Here is a 19217-nt window from a genome sequence, read left to right as displayed (position 1 = left end):
GAGCCTGAGCCCACCCCTCACCTGTTTCTTCTAGCCACGAAACAGGGAGTTGCTGTGCCCACCTTCCCCCAGATTAGTCTGAACTGACCCCTTCCCGCCGGCCCATCACTCTGCTGCCCCCTGCTGGCCACCCAGCGTGGCGCACCACCTCTGGGTCTTGGGAGAAGGAGCGGTCTGCTCTCTGAAGAAGCCATCAGGGGCCCAGGAGAACCTTGTGGCTGCTAGAGGATGCACCTCCCAGCAAGGAAAGCAGAGAATAGTTACAAATTTAATAAAATTCACCTTATAAATTACAGCAGCAGCCCCTTACAGCAGCAGCCCCAGGGCTCAGTTCACTGCCCCAGGAAGCAGGAGTTGGACAAAGCTGGGCAGCTGTTGCTGCAGAGAAGTTGTCAGAGTTCAGGGCTGAGGAGTAGCCAGTGGGCCAGCGCTGCCGCCGCCTCCAGGATGGCCACAGGGCAGCAGTGGGGGCCGGGCAGAGGCTCTATGGGCTGGTGGGCGCACAGGGAACAGGAGTGGGGGCCAAGGCCAGGCCTGAGGGTGCCCCCACTCTCTGGGCCCCTCAGTCCAAGCTGGCCATGAGCAGGTGCAGCTCGCGGAAGGCACTGCCGTGGCGGCCACTCAAGCCCGACTTGCTCTTGACGAGGCTGCTGATGCTCTTGAGCTGCTTGTAGCAGAGCCGGCACTTGAGCAGCCTGTGGGCATAGGGTCAGCGCTGGAGGTGGCCAGCCGGCACGGTCCCACGACCCCCGCCCAACCCCAGGGCCTTTCCTACTAACCACACCAGCCCTCCTCCCAGGGAAGGCTGAGGCCCAAAGAGCAGGGCCCAGGCCAGACCAGGCCATGGAGGAGCCCAGGCTCTGGTAACCCCACCCCGTGCCCTGAGCGACTGTCCCAGGCACAGTGATTGCCTCTGTTGGCTGTTTCACCAGGGCCATCAACAAGCAGGCTTGTGTGCTCTTGCCTGACATGGCGTGCACACACAGACACAGACAGACAGACACACCACACACCCCTCCCCACTGCCCGGGTTCCTCACCTCTCCTCCCGGCTGATGTCCACACCCACGGAGGGCGGGGCTGCCAGGATGTCTGTGATGAGGGGCAGAAACCGCTGCAGGATCAGCTTCAGGGAGGTGCAGCCCGTCTGGACGTAGCTGCAAGGGCAGAGGGATGGATAGAATCAAACACACAGAGCGCATGGCTCACGGAGACAAAGAGGGGCAGAGACGGGGCCAGAGGCAGCATGGACTTGTGGTCACTGGCCTTCCAACTTTGGAGGGGACAGCAGTGTGGTGCAGCCACCCCACACGTGCCCCAGCCCTGGGGGTCTTTCCTGTGGTCCACCTCCACCCCGCCCCGCTGTGAGGCGGGTGTGGCTTCCCCACGCGCACCTCTCATACTTGCTCTGCAGAAGCTTCTCGATCTGCGGCAGAACCGTGGTGCACAGATCCAGTTTCCACAGGGAGCTGGGGAGAGGGCCAAGGACACATGCTCTCAGCACCTGGCCCTGCCCACAACCCCCCACCTCCCATCCCCCGTCATGGCCACTCACGCCTTCTGGTTGACAATGTTAAGGAGGTCTACGACCACAGACAGGTCATTGATGGCCACGGCCGAGTCCACCGATGTCTGTGCAAACAGAGCGCCTGTTAGTGGGGACCAGGGACACAGTGGCCCTGCCTGGGTGTGATGTGATCACGGGCTTTACTGGGGTGTGTACATAAAACTGCAAGGTGTGGTGACCGGAGCCGCCTGCCACCCCTTCAACCCCACTCCAGGAAGCTCTATTCTCAGCTCAGCTCCAAGCCCAGGCAGAGGTGGCACTAGCCTTGATATCGCCTGTGGTCCACACGCCCCGCACAGTGTCCAGGTTCTTGTGGCGGCTGGTGAGCACGACACACATGGTGTCATGGCCTTTGCGAATCTGGGACATGGCATCCTCGTCGACCAGCTCTGCCTGCTGGGGGATCTTCACGGCCTGTGTGGGACAGGTGCCCGGATGCTGGCAGCCAAGTTCTGCCCTTGCCCCATGGGCCTCCACCCACTCTCAGCCTGGGCCCCCCACTCACGGGCAGGAAGTCGGAGGCCTTCAGTCCGATGGGCTCATTGCGGGTGGCAGGAAAGATGGCAGGCTCGGCCTTGGGTGCAGGGGTGGAAGTGACAACTGGGGGCCGGGATAGGACCTCAAGCTGGAAGGGTCTGGAGTTAGCAGGCAGCCAGCCAGCCCAAGGCCTCCCCCTCTGCCCCTCTCTCCAGCAAGGGTCACCCCAGCCCTGATTCAGGACACCAGGCCCTCTCTGAGCCTCATACCGTGCCCGCTCCGCCTGGACATATGTTTGGCACCGGGAACTGTGCGTCTGTGGCTGGGCTGGGCTTTGCTGCCTCCTTGGCTGTGGCCATGTCTGGAGATAGAAGGGAAAGATCACTGGGTCAGGTCAGGTCGGGAGAAGGGACAGGTGGGAAGGCAGGGCTCGGGATGAGACTCTGGGTGGCACCTCGCCTCTAACAGGGGAGGTCTGGCGGAGGGGGTGAGCCTGTCCCCTCCCTCTCCACCTACTCAACCACAGGTCTGGCAGAAAGCAGGAACCAAGTACCACATGTGGATGGGACCCAGGGAGTGGTGGCCCCGACACCTCACTAAGAATAGAGTGTGTTTTGCAGGGGGGATTGGTGCTGAGTGGATGGTGAATAGGAGTGTGGGAGAGAGAGGTGCTTCAGGAACCCAGCTTTAGGGGCTCAGGAAGATGGCCCCTTGAGGAGAAAGCTGATGGCGGGGGAGGGGTGAGGCTGGGCTGGAAGATGAGGGTGCCCCGTCTCACCTTCTTCAATCATAAAGCAGATCAGGTTTTTCTCCCTTCTTAAATCCTCCAGCAGCAAAAATCCTCCAGCAGCGAAACCCAACTCCCAGGGCCTGGGGACCTGGCCCCCCAAACCCCCGCCCTCTTCTTAGCTCCCTCCCACCTGAGGCTGTTCCCTCCCATCTCCTCACCTGGTCCCCAGCCCTGCCTGATGCACCGCCTCTGCAGAGTGGGCGGAATGCGCCCAGGCAGCAGAGCTTCACAGTTCCCCATCTACACGGGCCCTAGTGCCTCTCACCACGCCTGGCTCCTCCTCCCACACGGCTGTCTACAACCTGCCTTCTCACTGGGTGTGGGCACCTGCCTGCATTTTCACGCTGTTACCAGGGTCTAGCACAGCACCTGGCACACACTAGGTGCTTTCTGGGTGAATGGAGGGAAAAGACCCAAGGGGAGAGAGAGGCTGGGAACTGTCCTGTGGGAGGAGCAGCCTGGAAGAAGACTGGGGAGCCCAGGAGGCCAGGCTCTGCCCCGACTCACCATCTTCTGGGGGTGCAGGGAAGGGCTCACTTCTTCGGGGTGGCGTCCGACCTGCAGAGGTGAAGGGGGCTGGGGACTCACATGGGCCAGCCCAGGGCTGCTGTCTGAGCCCTCAGGGCCCAGTCGGCGGGGACCCCAGGGCCCCATAGGATGCAGGAGACGGGTAAGTGGTTCCAGGGTACACACACAGCTGTAGACCGTGATCTGTTCCTAGGGTCTGAACCCTCAGGCTTGCCCCTCCTCATGCCCTGGCCCCTGGCAGGCTGAGCACCGAGGGGCTGCTGGGCTTCTGCTGGGGCCTAGAGGACCTGGGGACAGAGCCAGGCCCAGATGTGGGTGAGAAATTAGGCTAAGGGGGGGCGCAGCAACGTGGACACCATCCTGGAAAGGACCATCTGCCTCTGCGTCCCAGAGGGGTATGGTGGGGCTAGGCGGGGATGGGAAGGGAGGGGAGGGGAGAGCCTCACTGATGCTGTTCTTGGGCTGGAAGATCTCATTGTAGTCCTCTGCGTTCTGGATCTCCGCCCGAGACTCCCGCTCGTCCCGGTCGTCCTCGCTGCTGGGGCTGCGGCGCTCGCTCTCCGAGTTCTGTTTCACCCTGGAGGGCCGGCCGAGCAAAGGGAGGCAGGGAGGGGGGGCGGTGAGGGCGGGGGGCTCACCTCTTGCACCCCCCAGTGCCCTCCAAGGCCCCGAGCACCCCACCTCTGAGGCTTGCTGCAGGCGGTGCTGGGCCGCTCGTAGATGCGGCGAAGCGGGGCACTGGGGTGGGGCGGCTGCTGCGTCGGTGGCCGGCTGTCTTGCACGGGGTCCCGGGCCACCGTGCCTGTCCTGGTGACCCGCGTCAGGTCCACGACGTAAGAGGAGACGTTGCTCTGGGAGAAGGCCACGCCTATCTGCAGGAAATGGAGGAGCTGGGGCGGGACCCTTCATGGGGCGCTGAGGGTAGGGTCCCCACAGGGCCAGGAGGGAGTTGGGGACCTGAGCGGGAGGAGGCCGGCGGCCCGGCAGAAAGATGCAAGGTGGGCGGTGGCTCTCTCACCAGCTGGTCGTTGCAGATGGCCAGGTCGGCCACCTTGCCCCAATGGACGAGGACCACATCAAAGCAGCGCTCGGGCTCCCAGCCGTAGACGCGCAGCGAGTCCTGGCAGCCACTGTACAGGCAGCAGCCATCGGGGTTGAAGAGGATGCTCCTGGGCCAGGCGAGAGCGGCCCGTGGGTCAGAAGCCTCTGGAGAGGCTCCGGGGAGCCCAGGACCAGAGCAGAAGTGGAGACAGGAAAGGGCCACCGCAGCCACGCCCCACGGCCAGGAGGAGGTCCCGCCCACCGCCCGCCTACCTGACAGGCCCCGGCTCCCCTTCTATACAGCTCACCACCTGGAATTTCTCCAGGTCCCAGAAACGGATGGTCCTGCAGAGAAAGCCAGGCCCCATGCTGGTTTATCCGCAGGCCGGTGGCTGGGAAAACCCCCTTTTCTGGAGACACTTGCCCACCCCCCCACCAGGTCAGGGCCACTCTTAAGCATGTGGGAGGTGGACATCTGCCTTAGACCCAGACACCCCAGCAAGGCCCAGGACACTGGGGCTGGGGAACTGGAGTCAGGAGAGAGATGTGACTGGGTCCCAGGCTGGCTTGGTTGGCAGTCAGTTCAGTCCAGGTAGGATGTGACACCCAGGACCCAAAGACAGACTGGGACAGAAACACACACAAAGGACAGAGGTGTGGTAGTCACAGGCCACAGGCCCTGTTCCTCCTCCTCACCTGTCAGAGCTGCCAGAAGCCAGGAGGTACTCGTTGGGGTGGAACTCCACCACGTTGACAGGCCCCGTGTGGCCAGGGAACTCGGACATCATCTTGCCAGCAGTCAGATCCCAGAGCTGGGGCAGGGTGGGCTGGAGGTCAGGACCAGCCTGGCCCTCAGCCTCCGGATCACCCTCTCATCCAGCCCGCACTCTTTATCCACGAACCGCCCACTCTGGACAGTCTTGGGGTAGGCGAGCCCAATGGGGAGGGAGGTGAAGACCCAACCTGGGTGTGATGGGCAGACCCCAGTCCCCAACCCTGGGCCCACGTCTGGCCAGGAGCTACCTTCACTGTGTGGTCATCTGCGGCCGATGCCAACCACTTCCCGTCGGGGCTGAACCGGAGACACCGCACAGCCTGGCTGTGCCCCTGAGGACAGGACAGAGCATGAGCGCTGGAGGGGCTGGGCCCTGTGGGCTTCCCTCCCCACCCCCTACTCCTCCCTGCCCTCCACAAGCAAGTGCTTTCCGGAAGCAGGCAGAGAGGTGACAGACGGCCACCTGTGGGAGATGCCACAGAGGAACGCCTCTCCACAGGTGGTCACGGACCCCCAGTCCTGCAGGACACTCCAGGAGATCAAGACCTCGTGGTCTTACAGGTTGAGGAGCAATGTGTCCTGTGCCTCTTTTTGGAGAGTTAAATGCCTCCTCTTATGTTAAAGGGTCTAACAACTTCAAAAAATAATTATTAAACTCAGTGCTTCAAAACTCATATGAACAGGAACCCGCTTCACTTAATAACATCTGTTACCAGCCTACAAACTGTGGAGCACAGTTGGGTGAACACGGTTCTGTGGGGAGGCATGGACAGCTGGGTGTCCAGGTGGACCACCCAGCGCACCCCTGCTCTGCTCCAGACGCACGTTTCTCATCTGGACTTCTTGTTTCTCACGTTCTCGCCCAGGCTGGATGAGCAGCTCTTCCAGCCCCTTCCAGGGTCTGGGCACCGCCCCAGGCTCCATGCCCTCAGGGTGCTTGTGGAATGATGGACAGAGGGGCCTCACTTACCCTGTATCGGAAGACACAGCCTTTCCTCCTGATGTCCCAGAGCTGTGAAGTGGGGAGTAGAAAGGGGCCGGGGTCAGGACAGGTCACAACCAAGTTGGGCTGCGCTGGGGAGGCCTAGCCAAGCTCAGTCCTGGAGCTTGGGTCAGAGGGCAGTAGATGGCCATGAGCAGAGAGGGGCTCTGAGCACCTCCAGGTCACTACACCCCAAAATGACAGGGGTCTGGAAACTGCTCAGTAAAGCTGGGCATTCCGAGTACAAATGTCTGGCCAGTGCTCCCGCATCTCCCTGCCTGGGTGGGGCTGGGGGGACATGGATGCTGCAGCACAAGTGGGAGGTGCCCCCGCGGAGCCGAAGCCCACCCCCTCGGGTGGGACTCAACAGCCTGGTTCCACTGGCGGCCCAGTCCTGGGAGAGCCAGGGTGCTGAGTGGTGTCTCACCTTGATGTTTGTGTCCTGGGAACCCGAGGCTACAAACTCGCCATATGGGTGGAAATCCAGGCTGCAGATGTTGGCTTTGTGTCCCATAAGTGTGCGAAGGACTAACAAGGGAGAGAGCAGAGACAGTGGTGTGAGAGGCGAACAGGACAGCGAGCAGAGAAAGAGCTTCAGTGTTCGTTTTTGTGTGTGCTTTCGTACTGACAGCACAGAAAAACACAACAGTTACACAGACTTTCAAGATGGGGAGGAAGCTCAACTAGAGTCCTACCACCCTAACAACTAACTTTTCTTATTTTCCTCCCGAGAGATGCCAGCCATTTCTGCCATTACATAAGCCCCCAGAAAACTCCCCGCAAGTGCCATGTGGCTTGTGCCACTGGGCTTGTGCCAACGTGTTCTCACAAGAGTGAAGCCCCGAGTCAGCAGAGTCGAGCAGCTGCTGCACTTGGTTTAGGCCCTGTGGACACGGAGCTTATGACCTGCCAGGCATCCCATCATACCCGAGACAGTGTGAGGAGAGGGATGCAGGAGCGGTCCAAGGTGGGGGAGAAGCTGCTAGGTTGAAAAGAGAAATCCAGGGGGGCTTTTTGGAGGAGGTGGTATCTGAGCAGGATGTCAGTGGGTGGTGGATGAGGGAGGCTTGCGTTTCTGTATCAGAGCTTTCTCTGGTACCACTCAAATTTGCCTCTTCTCTCTGGCCTCATATGCCTTGCTTTTTAGAAGATTTATAATTCTGCTGTTTGAATGAAACTGATCATGCCAAGGGTGCTGGCGCAAAGAAGTGTGGCAGTCCAGTGATCCTCAGGTTTGAGCCAAGGTGGAACATGCTGCCTTGTGAGGTAGTGAGCGCTCTGTTGGAGCAGGTGTTCAAGCAGACTCCAGACATAACGCTTTAAGGACAAAATTCGAAGACACTGAAGTCTGAGCAGCTGCCCTCCCCACACTGTAGCTGTCGCACGCCACCGGGCGCCCAGCACTGCCTTTTTGGCCTAAGGGTCTTCGGGCACATGCAGCCCAGTCCAGGCCCTGGAGGGCGCACACTCCTCTCGCACATGCTCCAGTCCACGCCGCCCCTGCCAGCCCACCTGCTTTGCATCCCAGAGCCAGGCTTCCAAAATCCTGCCCCACCCCAGAGGATGCGGCAGGTCCCACCCCTGCGTAGGCCGGCTTCATGAAGCCTGGACCGCCTTCCTGTGGGATCCTGGGCTGACTCGCCCTCGCCCTCTGGCTCTCCATGGAAAGCAGGCAGGACCACATTCTTCTGATGTGATTTCTGCCCTCGCTCTTCGGTCCTGGGAGGACTCTTGGAGCCTCCTGATGCCCCACTTGGTCACGGGATCCAGGAGCTGCAGAGAGGAGGGGCCTCCAGGGCCTGTCTACCCGACATGGGAACTTCCAAACCCTCCAGCCGAGCAGCTGGACCCTACAGTGATGGGCAACTGAAGCCACAGCCAGGCAACCCTTTACCAACCCCTTTCTGCGCGTGAGGTGCCAGTTTGCCTCTGTATCATTCCCACCCACACTGTGATGGGTGGGGGTGGAGGTGGGCCCAAGGTCCTCTTCCTGCCGAGAATGCTGAGGGCAAGTTTCTCTTCTGTCACTGAAACCCACCCACCCCTGCCAAATGGCAGGGCAGACAGCACTGGGATGGGAGTCCTGACACCAGGATTCGAGGTCAGACACCCCAGCCATGGAGTCTTTACCAAGCTCAGGGCCCTCCTTGGGCCTGTCTGCCCATCTGTCAAAAAAGGAGACAGTGCCAACCTGGTTTTGCATCAGAACCAGCTAGAAGCTTATGAAAGCCAGATCCTGGGCCCATCCCTCTCCTGAGTCAGTTTCTCTGGGAGTGGGGTCTGGGATGTGTTACAAGTTGCTTGTAGAACAGCCAGCCCTGGGAGCCCAGGGCTCAGGAATTCCAGACGTCTTTAGTTTCCATTCTTTGCCTACCTCAAGAAATTCCTCACACTCCCTTGTGCATGAAAGTCACGGCTGTGAAATCACAACTCTTGCCTTCTCTTGATGTCTTGCTCCTCTGTGAATGGCGAATGCTGGTACCCTCCACTGGGATCTGGGTCCAGGCAGAGGCTTCCCAGAGGTTAACCACCTGCTGCCTGAGCCTTTCTGCTTTCTTGGCTGGAGCCCAGCCTCCCTGGCCCCTTGTCCAGCGATGCCCCCGCCTTGTGGGTCCTATGTGTGGCCAGGCAGTGGGACTGCATGCTGAGATGCTAAGCTCGCAGCCCCTGTTTATTATCTAAGAGGTCCTGGGGCTCTGTCTTTCTGAAACAGTCTGCCACTGGGTGGGCAAGTATCACCCAAGAGGCTCAAGTGAGGTCCTAACTTGAGGAACACCTATACGAGAGCAGAATGAACCTGGCCACTGGGCATGCGTGGCCACTGGGCATATGTGGCCACTGGCCACCATCCTGCAGCAGAGCATCCTGCAGAGGAGAGGCCAGAATGACCTTTAAGTCTCAGCCAAGCAAAGAGGGCATTGTTTCTGGGAGAGGCAGACTTGGCAAAAAACCATGCAACCCCTTCCTCTCCCATCCTTCAGGGAGCAGATGGCCTCCCACCTGGCATGCTGCAAGGTCCAGACTAGAGGCTGGCAAAAGCAGTGAGCAAACAGGTTTTACTTGGACCTCTGAGTGTCAGCCTGCACAGTGTTCTGAGAAGTATGTTGAGTTAGCTGTCAACCTTTAGAAATGGGAGGATTCCACATAAACGCCCAGATTCCCAGCTTCTCTTAAAAAAATCTGTAGAGCTGGCAACACTGCGCCCACATTCCCGTGTGGCAACAGCCAGTGAGGCTGAGAGGCAGCTCCCATTCTAGGGAAAGTGGGACTCCCTATTTGGCCCAGAACTGAGGGCATGAGTCTACAGACCAAGACCCCAGTGAGGACCCAGTACAGGGACGAGAACATGCCCACGAAGGCCTTCACTGTGAAACCTGAGGACACTGGGAGGAAAATCCTACAAGCCTGCAGAGAGAGAGAGAGGCAAGGGAGGAAAGAAGCAGGTCCCACGTGAGGGATCTAGGATGACCTCCCAAAGCAGCCCTGGAACCTAAAACACACCATCTGGTCACTGAACCAGGAGAGAAGCACCCAACCTAGTCAGCACAGGCCTCCTGGAGAAAGTGGCTGGACGGGAAAGCTGGGGACAAGCACAACCGCAGGCATGCGTTGGGGGAAGCAGGCGTGGACACCTACTTTTGGCAGCTTCCAGGTCCCAGACACGGATGGAGCCCGACTGGGAGCCGGCCACAATGAGCTCCTCAGGGGTGTTGAGACGGACGCTCTCCACGGGGGACGTGTGACCTGTCAGGCTCTGAGGAGAGAAGGTAGCAGCTTTGGTGTGCTGTGTCAACAGACCCTCAGCTGCTGCCCCCAATCCTGGATCCCCGGGAAGCTCATTAAGCAGGGATCCTGTGGCCCCCCCAGGCTTCTCGGCTCCCAGGGCTGAAAGTGGGCCAGACCCCAGCCATGCTCCACCATCACCCGCTGTGCTACTGACAGGAACGTCACCTGCAGGAGTGGCCCTGACCCTTCAGTCCCAAGTCCAAAGCCCTGTCCTCCTGGACTGTGCTCCCATCTCTACTCTGCCTGGCCCAGCCCTCCAGAGGCAGAACTGCTCCCATCTCTACTCTGCCTGGCCCAGCCCTCACGGCAGAACTGAGGTCTGACCCGTCAGCGGCCTCTGGAGCCCCCAGGTCCCCAGGGCCTGACCCCCACCAGAGGACCCAGCCACGCTCTCAGGCAGGGGCTCTGGAAACCAGACGACCCGGGAGTGATTGTGCTGGAAACACGGACACTCTTCCCAATTCAGGCCAGCCTCTGTTGAGTCTTTTTGAATTAGGGTGTGTTACTCTGGACTTTCAGGGAGAGGGAAACACATCTGAACCCCCCAAAACAATTTCAATTCTCTTCTTAACCTGATCTCAGTTCTGACCTTAACCTTGGCCACGGTTTGGGTCAGATCTCAGCTGTCTGCTGGATCTCATAAGAACACTGAGTTGATTATGTTTCTACTAATAAACCTCACCTCCTTTTTATCTTTACTCGGTCGAGTCAAAAGAATACCGCCCTGTGCGGCACGATTGTAGGGGGAGGGGGCAAGCTTCAGTGCCATCGATGAGAATGTAAATTGACTTCTGGAGGGCAGTTTGGCAATATGTTTTGAAAGCTTTATAAGAAGTACACACCCACAGATTCAATCTTATGATTGCAGATCTGTTTGAAGATTTAGGGAGACGAGGATGTGCCCCACTGTGGCTGGGCTGAGCCAAAAACCTGGCGGTGACTTCCACGCTGGGAGCCAGGCTCAACCCTACAATGGGATACCACAAAGCTATTAAAAATCATGTTGTAAAAGGGTATTTGCTGACACAGGAAAACACTGGCACTGTTGCTATATTTAAAAAAACCAGGCTACAGAAGAGTAAGACAGTGTACTGGAAACATACTGTAGTATTTGTGTGCACGTGGGCATGTTTGCACGTGTACACATAGGCACAAGTCTGCACACATGTGCACACACCTGTGTCTGTATCAGGCCCTAGCAGCACATAGACCAAAGCACCAGGTGTAATGGTCCTTGGATAATCAAACTGCATATAACTCATTTCTGTATTTTTTTCCCGTCTGTGTGATTTCCTGTTTTAGAAAATGGTTTTTGGCATTGAATAGTTGTGTAACCAGGGGGACAGTGCTAATGAAATGGGAGCAGAACCCTACAGGGCCTTCCTAGGACAGACGCCACCCACCCCCATGTCCTTTGCCTGCCTTTTGTCTGGAGAAAAACTTTTGTCAGAGAACAAATTTAATCAGAGAAATAAGGAAAATGCAGAAGAAGCAAAGGAAAGCAGTCAAATGGGACCAAATAATAAGAGCTTAGTCATTAAACAAAGTTGAGGAACTTCGGTTCCTTCTCAAGGACTGTGGATACTAATCTGAACCCTGTCTTGTGAGCTGTCTTGTAGATATCGAAACTCCCACCAGATGGAAGAAGCTGACTACATGACGACCAGACTGTCACCATGGCGTAAGATGCCACAGTTCTGAGAACTGGCCTCAAAGAAACAGGAACAAACAGACCGTGAGGCTGAAGATGCCGCTGGGTGGACCACCGTACAACCGACTTCAAGATGACGCCAGAGCTGGCTGTGCGGCTCTGCACGTAGCTCCCTCGCATCAACTACACACCTCTGAAACTCCCCTGTAAAAGTTCTTGCCCTCTGATCAATAGCAGGGATCTGGCTATTGGACACAAGACCGGCTCCCACCAGCTGCCAGCCTCCTGAATAAAGCAACCTTTCCTTTCAACCAACACTTGCCTCTCATGTATTGGCTCCCAAGCCAAGCAGAGTTGAGTTCATTAACACTATTAAAGTACCAGTCCTCTAACCAGCTCCAACCAGGGGCATTCAAATCCCTTTTGTGGAATGAGGTGGGTAATGAATCAAAATAACCCTGCATGTAACTGACAGGCGAGCCGACAGGCCAATGGGCAGGGGAGGCTCAGATTCGGGCCTGTAGGCTTATTTTAGCCTTTTCATACAGGCTCCCCAGAGTTCCTTCCCACAACCAGGTGACTGCCCCCGCTCCCCATTCCTGAGGACTGGCCACTGTCCCAGCCATCTGGGTTGTCCTGGACTTCCCTGAGCAGACAAGTGTGGGGGGAGCACTGATGTGCTGGGTTTCTGCAGAGCTGCCCACTCCCAGCGCCCATCCCTGGCCTGCCCATCTGCCCCACCCCGCCCACCGGCCGAACCTCACCATGATGCAGTTGGGCTTGTTGATGGACCACAGGTTGACGCGGCAGTCATCCCCGCCCGTGGCCAGCAGCCGGCCCGAGGCTTTGCCCAGCACCAGCGAGGACACATTGCTGGCGTGGGCCACGATCTCCTCTATACAGGGAAGAGCAGAGGGAGAAGACAGTCAGGGGCCTGACAGGCCAAGTGGAGGCAGGCTGGGCCTTATCCTGCTCAGCCCCCATCCTTGGCACTGGAAGCCCAGAGGGAGGGCCCTGCTCCCTGTGGTTCCCTTTGGTGCCCAGACACACCCCATGAGCAGTGAAACAGTGCAGGGCTTGGGCCTGAGACAGAAATAATTTCTCAACTTCAGTCCCTCCCATCCTACCCTTAAGCCTCATGAATTTTTTCCTTTTTCTGCATATCAATGGGTACTATTATTAAGTTACTATGATCAGTTTTAAAAACTGACTTGCTACTTTTATTTAGCTCTATCGTTTAAGCAGTAACATGCATGAAAATTACAAGCTTGATATGTTCACTACATTTTTTCTATGATACAAAAAGAAAAATGAAAACAACAATTGAAATAAAAAATATTGACCCACGTACCACCTAAGAGCCTCTCAACTGCCGCTTGGTGTTCCTGCTTGGGGAAACCCGCTTTCAGAACCGTATAGGTCAACGGCAAACACGCTGTCCCCAGGTGAGCTCAGCCAGGGCTTCAGCCCACAGCTTCAAAATCCTGGCCGGGGCTCTGGTCTGCGCTCTGCTATTGCAGGCTGTGTGGCCTTGGACAAGTTGCTTACCCTCTCTGAGTGCTGCACTCGTCCTTGGGTAAATGGGGATAATAATGGTACGTGGCTCACTGGACTGCTGAAGATTCACTAAGGACAATCCTGTGAGCTTCTGTGAGGGGCTGAATACTCATGGCTGCTAGGCAGGCTACAGATCAGACATCATGGAGAGTGGGCACTGCGGCCCAGGAGAAATCCAGGAGGTGGGCTGCGTGAGGAGGGAGCAGGAGGCAGTCAAACTGAGGGGTCGGGTGTGAGGGCCAAATGGACAGAGAAGGAGGTAAGGTCACTGTGGGTGGCCCCAAGGGCCCATGGCTTGGACTTGAGGGGGTGAGGGTGCAGCAGATTTAAGTCTCAGAGGGCATCGCCAGGGAAGGAACAGGCAAGGAACCAAGAGGCAGCTTGGGTCTCCGAGCCAGGGCCTGAGTAGCTTCTCCTAAGAAGGGGGAGGAAAGAAACAGTGTCCCCACACAGACGAGGGAAACATGCTGACGCGCTGAGGCAGCTGGGAGGCCGGCCTGGGCGATGCTGAGGGGGAGGGCGGTGCAGCTGCTCTGCAGAGGCCCGTCCGCGGTGCCTGCTCCAGCCTCTGCCCTGCCTGGGGGTCTCCGCGGTGCCAGCCTCAGACCACAGGGAGGCTGGGCTGGGGAAGGATGCTGGCCATGCGGCATGCCTCACAGGGGCTGTCAGAACTGCCTGGGGGACTAGGCCCCAGGTTCAACCTCACAGATGACACCCCACCTCAAGGGGTGGCGTGGCCAGCCCCAGCTGGGTGAGAGCTCCTGGCAGGCCCAAGCGTGAGCCGGGGCCTTGGGGACCCTGCCCCTGGAGTCGAGGAAGCTGGGCCTCTCTCTGGTCCACACCTCGGCCAAGGAGCCTTCTGTCCCCTGGACACTGTAGCACAGATGTGTGGGTGCCCTGGGGCTTTGGTCACAGAGAGTTATCTGTTCATGAGCTTCTGTTGGGCCAGACTACTGCCCAACCCAGCTAGAGGCCAAACCGCCTGAGCACTGCGACCCCCCAGCCCGCGGCCCCTCCCCTTCTCTGAAGACACTCCTTACATGTGACGCCCTCCACGTGTGACCCACCAGGAGGCCTAGCGGCCCACCCTGCCTCTCAGCCTTCCCTGGGAAAGTTCGGGCTGGGCCCCACCACACTGGATCTCCTGGGCCCACTGTCACCCCTCTCTCCATCTCCGGACCGCTGCCTGCAGAGACAGCCATCAGTACATAGTGTGAATGTTTCCTGCGTGTCCACTAGAGGCCCTGCGCTGAGAGACAGTGGGCAGTGACGGTGATGAGGTCCTCGTCTCCATGCTCCAGGCTGGGCAGGTGGCTCCGGGGACAGGGCATCCAGCCCGAGGAACCACAGATTTTAGGGCAAGCGGAATTTGAAGACTGGGCCCCTCTAGAAGGGCTCAGACTACTCCCCTGCAAGCAGCCTGACCAGGGGATTGGCTGGAACCCCTGGAGCGACCAGCGGGTGGGGTGGGGAAAGGGGGGTCACACCTCGGGCATGAGGCAGAGAAGGCCTCAGCACAGGGCACTGGCCCAAGAGCTCCCAGTCTGGCCTGAAGGATGGTACCCTGCAGTGGCCCGGGCCTGGGTACCGAATTTAAATGCAAACAAATAGAAGTCCTCGTAGCAGGCCAGGCCAATGGCTGCTGCTGTACCGTGGGGCCCAGGCTCACGCTGGTTTCCCAAGCTCAGGGGGCACACTCTGGACCCCACATCCCAGCCAGAGCTAGGGGGACACTGTGTTCTGGTCAGAAGTGCTAAGCACCTGCATGTCAACAGAAGGTGCAAAGAACTAGGCTTCAACAAGCACTTTCTGATCCTCCTCAGACTCTAGAGCCACAAGGAGCCAGAGGTCATTTGGCCTTTGAGCTCTTTAGACAATTTATACCCACGGAAACTGCTGTGCACATGAAATTGTCAGCAGATGCCCAATATGCCTGATCACGTCACCTCCCACCTGAACGCTCCAATGGCTTGGCCTCGCCTTTCAGATAAAGTCAAAGCCTCAGAAGGACTGGGTAAGGTCCCAGAAGACCTTACCAGCCTATGTGACACCACATTCTTCCCCCAGCATGCTGCAGCCCATGGCCTCCTCCAAGACCTTGAAACCCACCAAGCTTCCTGCCTCAGGGCCTTTGCACATGCTGTATAGGCAGCCCACCACACTCCTCTACTCCCACCTCCTCTATCATGTAGTGAACTGATTTAAAGCACAAGTTCCAGCTTGAAATCAGAGAAGGAGAGACAGGTGAGTGTGATTACCTGATTCTCATGTGCTGTGCTCCCCAGACTCTAAACCCCACTGTACTGGGATCTTGCCTATTTTGCCCTCCACTGGCTCCCCAGTGCCTGGTTCTCTCCTGGTTTCTCAGGAAAAACCAGCTGTTAAAGGTATATATACACATAACCCCAATAAATACAGAGCCATTCTGTCCAAAGTCTCCTTGGGAGCCCATAACATGATTTTCCCTAAACCCTGGGACTGAGGAGCAATTTGAACATGGCCCAATCTTCTCATTTACAAATGAGGACACTGAGACACAGCAGAGAGTTTTGCTCAGGTTCTCACAGTTAAAAAGTGGAGGAGCCTGGCCCTGCTTCTGAAAACAGTCCAGGGACAGCTCATAGCAAAGGATGACCAGTTTGGACACACCAGATCTATGCCAACCAGTTATTACTACAGGAGTATGGCCCACAGAGGCACCAGGTGCAAAGCAACAGGTCTCAAAATATGATCCAGGAAACCGTGGGACCCTCAAGATCCTTTCAGGGGATCCAAGAGAACAAAACTACTTCTATCATAATACTAAGATGGAGTTTGACTTTTATACTCTCATCTGCTCACAAGAATATGGTGGAGTTTTCCAGAAGATCCATGACATGTGATGACATCATCACTAACTGTGTGTGTGTGCATTATGTTTTTAAATGTTTCAATGTTCACTTCTGAAGTGGTAAATGTGGGTAGATATGAGTCCCATAAACAAAAATTCTTTGGGATCCTCAATAAGTTTTAAGAATATAAAAGCATCCTAAAATCAAAGAGTTTAGAGTTGTCAGTTTACAGTAATGGTGGGGGTGGGTGGTACCTGGATTCAGATACATTGCAGAGGCTATTAGCAGCCCTCTGCCTACCCTCTCACCTCCACCCCAGTCCCAAGATGTTCTCATCTGATGGGGGAGCTTGACTGGTGAGACGTCTGAAAACACCAAGGACATCTTTGAGAGGCACCACCCCATCTGCCGGCCTAACTGGAAATCCTGCTAAGTGCTTCATTATGTTCATTTTCTCACTTGAATCTCACAGCAGTTCTAGCATGGAAGCATGATGATCTCATCGTACAGACAGGAAACTAAACCTCTAAGAGGTTAAGTCACTGAGCCAATGTCACTCAGTGCCAAAGTCATGATTTGCATGTTGGTCTATTTTATGCCAAAGCCTGGGAGTCTCCCCTTGTGCCAAGAATGGGAGACAAGGTTGAGAGTCCAGGCCACCCACCAACAAACAGCTACCGGGATAAAGCGGGTAAGAAAGCAAGCCACTCACGCAACTTCCAGGCCGTCTTGGTGACCACAGGGGTGGCCATCCTTCAGCTGGCTGGCACCTGAAGCTCCACCCACAATAGACTGTGCTTTCCTTGTGGGGTGGGGGTGGATCCCCCCCAGATCCACCAATCAAGTTGGCAGGGAGTTTCCACACATGCAGGCAGAGGGAATGCCTCGTCTCCGGACCACCTCGTGGTTTTAAATCATCCACAGCAGCAGCCCGTGCGTGCCTTTTGGGATCCTGGGTCATGGAATGTCAGGCTTGAGCCATCTCAGCTCAACACTGGGCTGGAATACAAACAGAGGTGATGACTTGTTAGTAAACACTCAGGGGGAGCTCAGGGGGTCACTGGGTTTACAGAACTGCAGCTGCAGCTCCCTGGATGACCAAGGCCACTTGATAAAAACAGACACCCACCAGACACCAGAGACAAGAGCTCCACTGCAAGCTGGGTTTGAGAATCTGGAGAGGGGCTATGTCAGGCAGGGTGACTGAAGCACAGAGAAAAAGAAGTTTCTCTCAGAGGCCAGGATGATGGGAGGAGGTTCTGTTCCAGGAGGCTGGCTGCCTGAAATGCAGCTAAAATGCTGCAGTGGGGCGGGGAAGAAAGACCACATGTCTGCAGTTCTGATAGATCTCAGAGAGTCAGTTCTGTCTGACGTATGGGAAGGGGGCGGAGTCAGAGACTAAGTTTAGGGGGCCACGAGAGGCACCGGAGAGATAGAGACTTAAGTTTTCTCTAGGGAGAGTCTTGAAGAGGGTCCTGGGAGTCCAGTATGTATCAAGGGAACTACTCCAGGTCCCTGCCATTCCCAAGGACAGCGCTGGGAACTTTAGGCCTCCAGACTGGACATGAGTCGGTATGACTCTTCAGCATTAAAAGGCGACCTCATGGAGCCTCCTATCCGCTCCTCCAAGCCTTTCTCCTGGATTCCCCAGGTCTGCCTCTCTAGTTCTCCATTCTCTCCTTCTCCCTGCCGCCTGTGTGTGCACATCCGGTCTCCAGGGCTCCCTAACTTGGCCCCTGCCTCGCCAGACCCTCTTAAGTCCCCCGTTTTCTCTCTGCTATCAGTATCCCCATTCATTCACTCTCCTGCTTCAAGAGTCCCCATTCATCCCCTCTCCTCCTGCAGACCCCCGGCTCTCCTTCCGGCCTCCCAGGATTTTCCCCTCGGGCCTCCACACCGGTCCCGCCCCTCCCGAAGCTGGAGCTGGTCCCTCGGCCTTGCCTAACCCTCCCACTCCTCTCAGTACTGGCTCCAGCCCCCCTCCGCCCAGGGCCTTCTCCGTCGCATCCTGGCGTGGCCCCGCCTGGCTCGGCCCAGCCCAGGGCTCAACCTCCCCTCGCCGCCTCGCCCCTTCGCCCCCTCGCCCACTCCACCTGCAGCTGCGGTTCGGGAGGCCGAGGCTCCGCTCCAGGCGCGACCCCCACTTGCCTCCATCCCCTGGCCTGATTGGCCGCTGCTTGACAACCGACCCTCACAACAAAACCTCCGGCTCAGAGCCCCTCCTTCCTCACCCCCAGCACCAATCAGCCGCCGCGAGCACTCCGCCGCCCTTCGGGTATGACCAATAGAAGCAGGCGCTTCTGCCGCCTCTCCTAAGTGCCCGCCCTCTTTTCCTGAATTGGACTAATCACGAGGAAGGAGAGTTCAAGAGCCGCCCCTAGGCCTCTAGTGAACCAATGCGAGCTGCCGTTTTCTTGGTTCCTCCTCCGCCTCAAGCTTTCCCTTTCCTCCCCTTTCCATCTCTTACGAAAACTAGTTTGCACTTAAAAATTTTTTTCGAAACGCCCTCCAAGGGCGGTTGCAACCAATCGCTTTAGCAACCGTCCAAAATCGACCAATCAGAAATCGTATTATTGGAAAACCAATTTCAGGATAGCCAACAGGAAGGGGACATCAGGAGCAGCGTGAAGCCGCGGACCTTCCATCTTGGATTGGGGTAAAACGGGGATCTAGGTTTTAGAAAAGGCAGAGGAACCAGAGATCAAATTGCCAACATCCCCTAGATCATCGAAAAAGCAAGAGAGTTCCAGACAAACATCTATTTCTGCTTTATCGACTATGCCAAAGCCTTTGACTATGTGGATCACAATAAACTGTGGAAAATTCTGAAAGAGAGGGGAACACCAGACCGCCTGTCCTGTCTCTTGAGAAACCTATATGCAGGTGAGGAAGCAACAGTTAGAACTGGACATGGAACAACAGACTGGTTCCAAATAGGAAAAGGAGTACGTCAAGGCTGTGTATTGTCACCCTGCTTATTTAACTTCTATGCAGAGTACATCCTGAGAAACGCTGGGCTGGAAGAACCAGATGCCAGGAGAAATATCAATAACCTCAGATATGCAGATGACACCACCTTTATGGCAGAAAGTGAAGAGGAACTAAAGAGCCTCTTAATGAAAGTGAAAGAGGAGAGTGACAAAGTTGGTTTAAAGCTCAACATTCAGAAAACGAAGATCATGGCATCTGGTCCCATCACTTCATGGGAAATAGATGGGGAAACAGTGGAAACA

At 56.8% G+C, this 19217-nt stretch overlaps 1 protein-coding gene across 2 annotated transcripts; it reads right to left on the bottom strand.

Moving 5' to 3' along the window:
- Positions 1-255: 255 nt before the first annotated feature.
- On the bottom strand, positions 256-18198 carry KATNB1 (katanin regulatory subunit B1). Of its 2 annotated transcripts, none has more exons than XM_055552237.1 (20): positions 18078-18198; positions 16697-16983; positions 12361-12491; positions 9796-9913; positions 6587-6687; positions 6148-6189; positions 5426-5509; positions 5099-5214; positions 4676-4747; positions 4380-4530; positions 4043-4233; positions 3808-3938; positions 3341-3391; positions 2313-2404; positions 2072-2191; positions 1831-1980; positions 1555-1631; positions 1394-1468; positions 1040-1156; positions 256-695 (listed from the first exon to the last, which is right to left on the bottom strand). In XM_055552237.1, the coding sequence occupies exons 2-20, from the start codon at positions 16734-16736 to the stop codon at positions 563-565; spliced, it is 1992 nt and encodes a 663-aa protein (XP_055408212.1). In that variant the 5' UTR covers positions 16737-16983; positions 18078-18198; the 3' UTR covers positions 256-562. The 2 variants fall into 2 exon arrangements, with proteins under 2 accessions (XP_055408212.1, XP_055408213.1); XM_055552238.1 differs by lacking the exon at positions 18078-18198 and adding an exon at positions 17114-17266.
- Between the last annotated feature and the right edge of the window lie 1019 nt (positions 18199-19217).

This window comes from Bubalus kerabau, chromosome 17, assembly GCF_029407905.1.
Source record: "Bubalus kerabau isolate K-KA32 ecotype Philippines breed swamp buffalo chromosome 17, PCC_UOA_SB_1v2, whole genome shotgun sequence".
In the NCBI taxonomy this organism is placed as follows: Eukaryota; Metazoa; Chordata; class Mammalia; order Artiodactyla; family Bovidae; genus Bubalus; species Bubalus kerabau.
The sequence above is the reverse complement of the archived record's forward strand: the minus strand, read 5'-3'. Positions and strand labels throughout refer to the sequence as shown.

What these genes read in the sequence shown, in the direction of transcription:
- KATNB1 (XM_055552237.1), bottom strand. Translation starts at nt 16,736, where the DNA reads ATGGCCACCCCTGTGGTCACCAAGACGGCCTGGAAGTTGC. An exon ending in CAAGACGGCCTGGAAGTTGC is followed by an intron (nt 12,492 to 16,696) that starts GTGAGTGGCTTG and finishes TTCCCTGTATAG; the next exon opens with AGGAGATCGTGGCCCACGCC. An exon ending in GACATCAGCCGGGAGGAGAG is followed by an intron (nt 696 to 1,039) that starts GTGAGGAACCCG and finishes CTATGCCCACAG; the next exon opens with GCTGCTCAAGTGCCGGCTCT.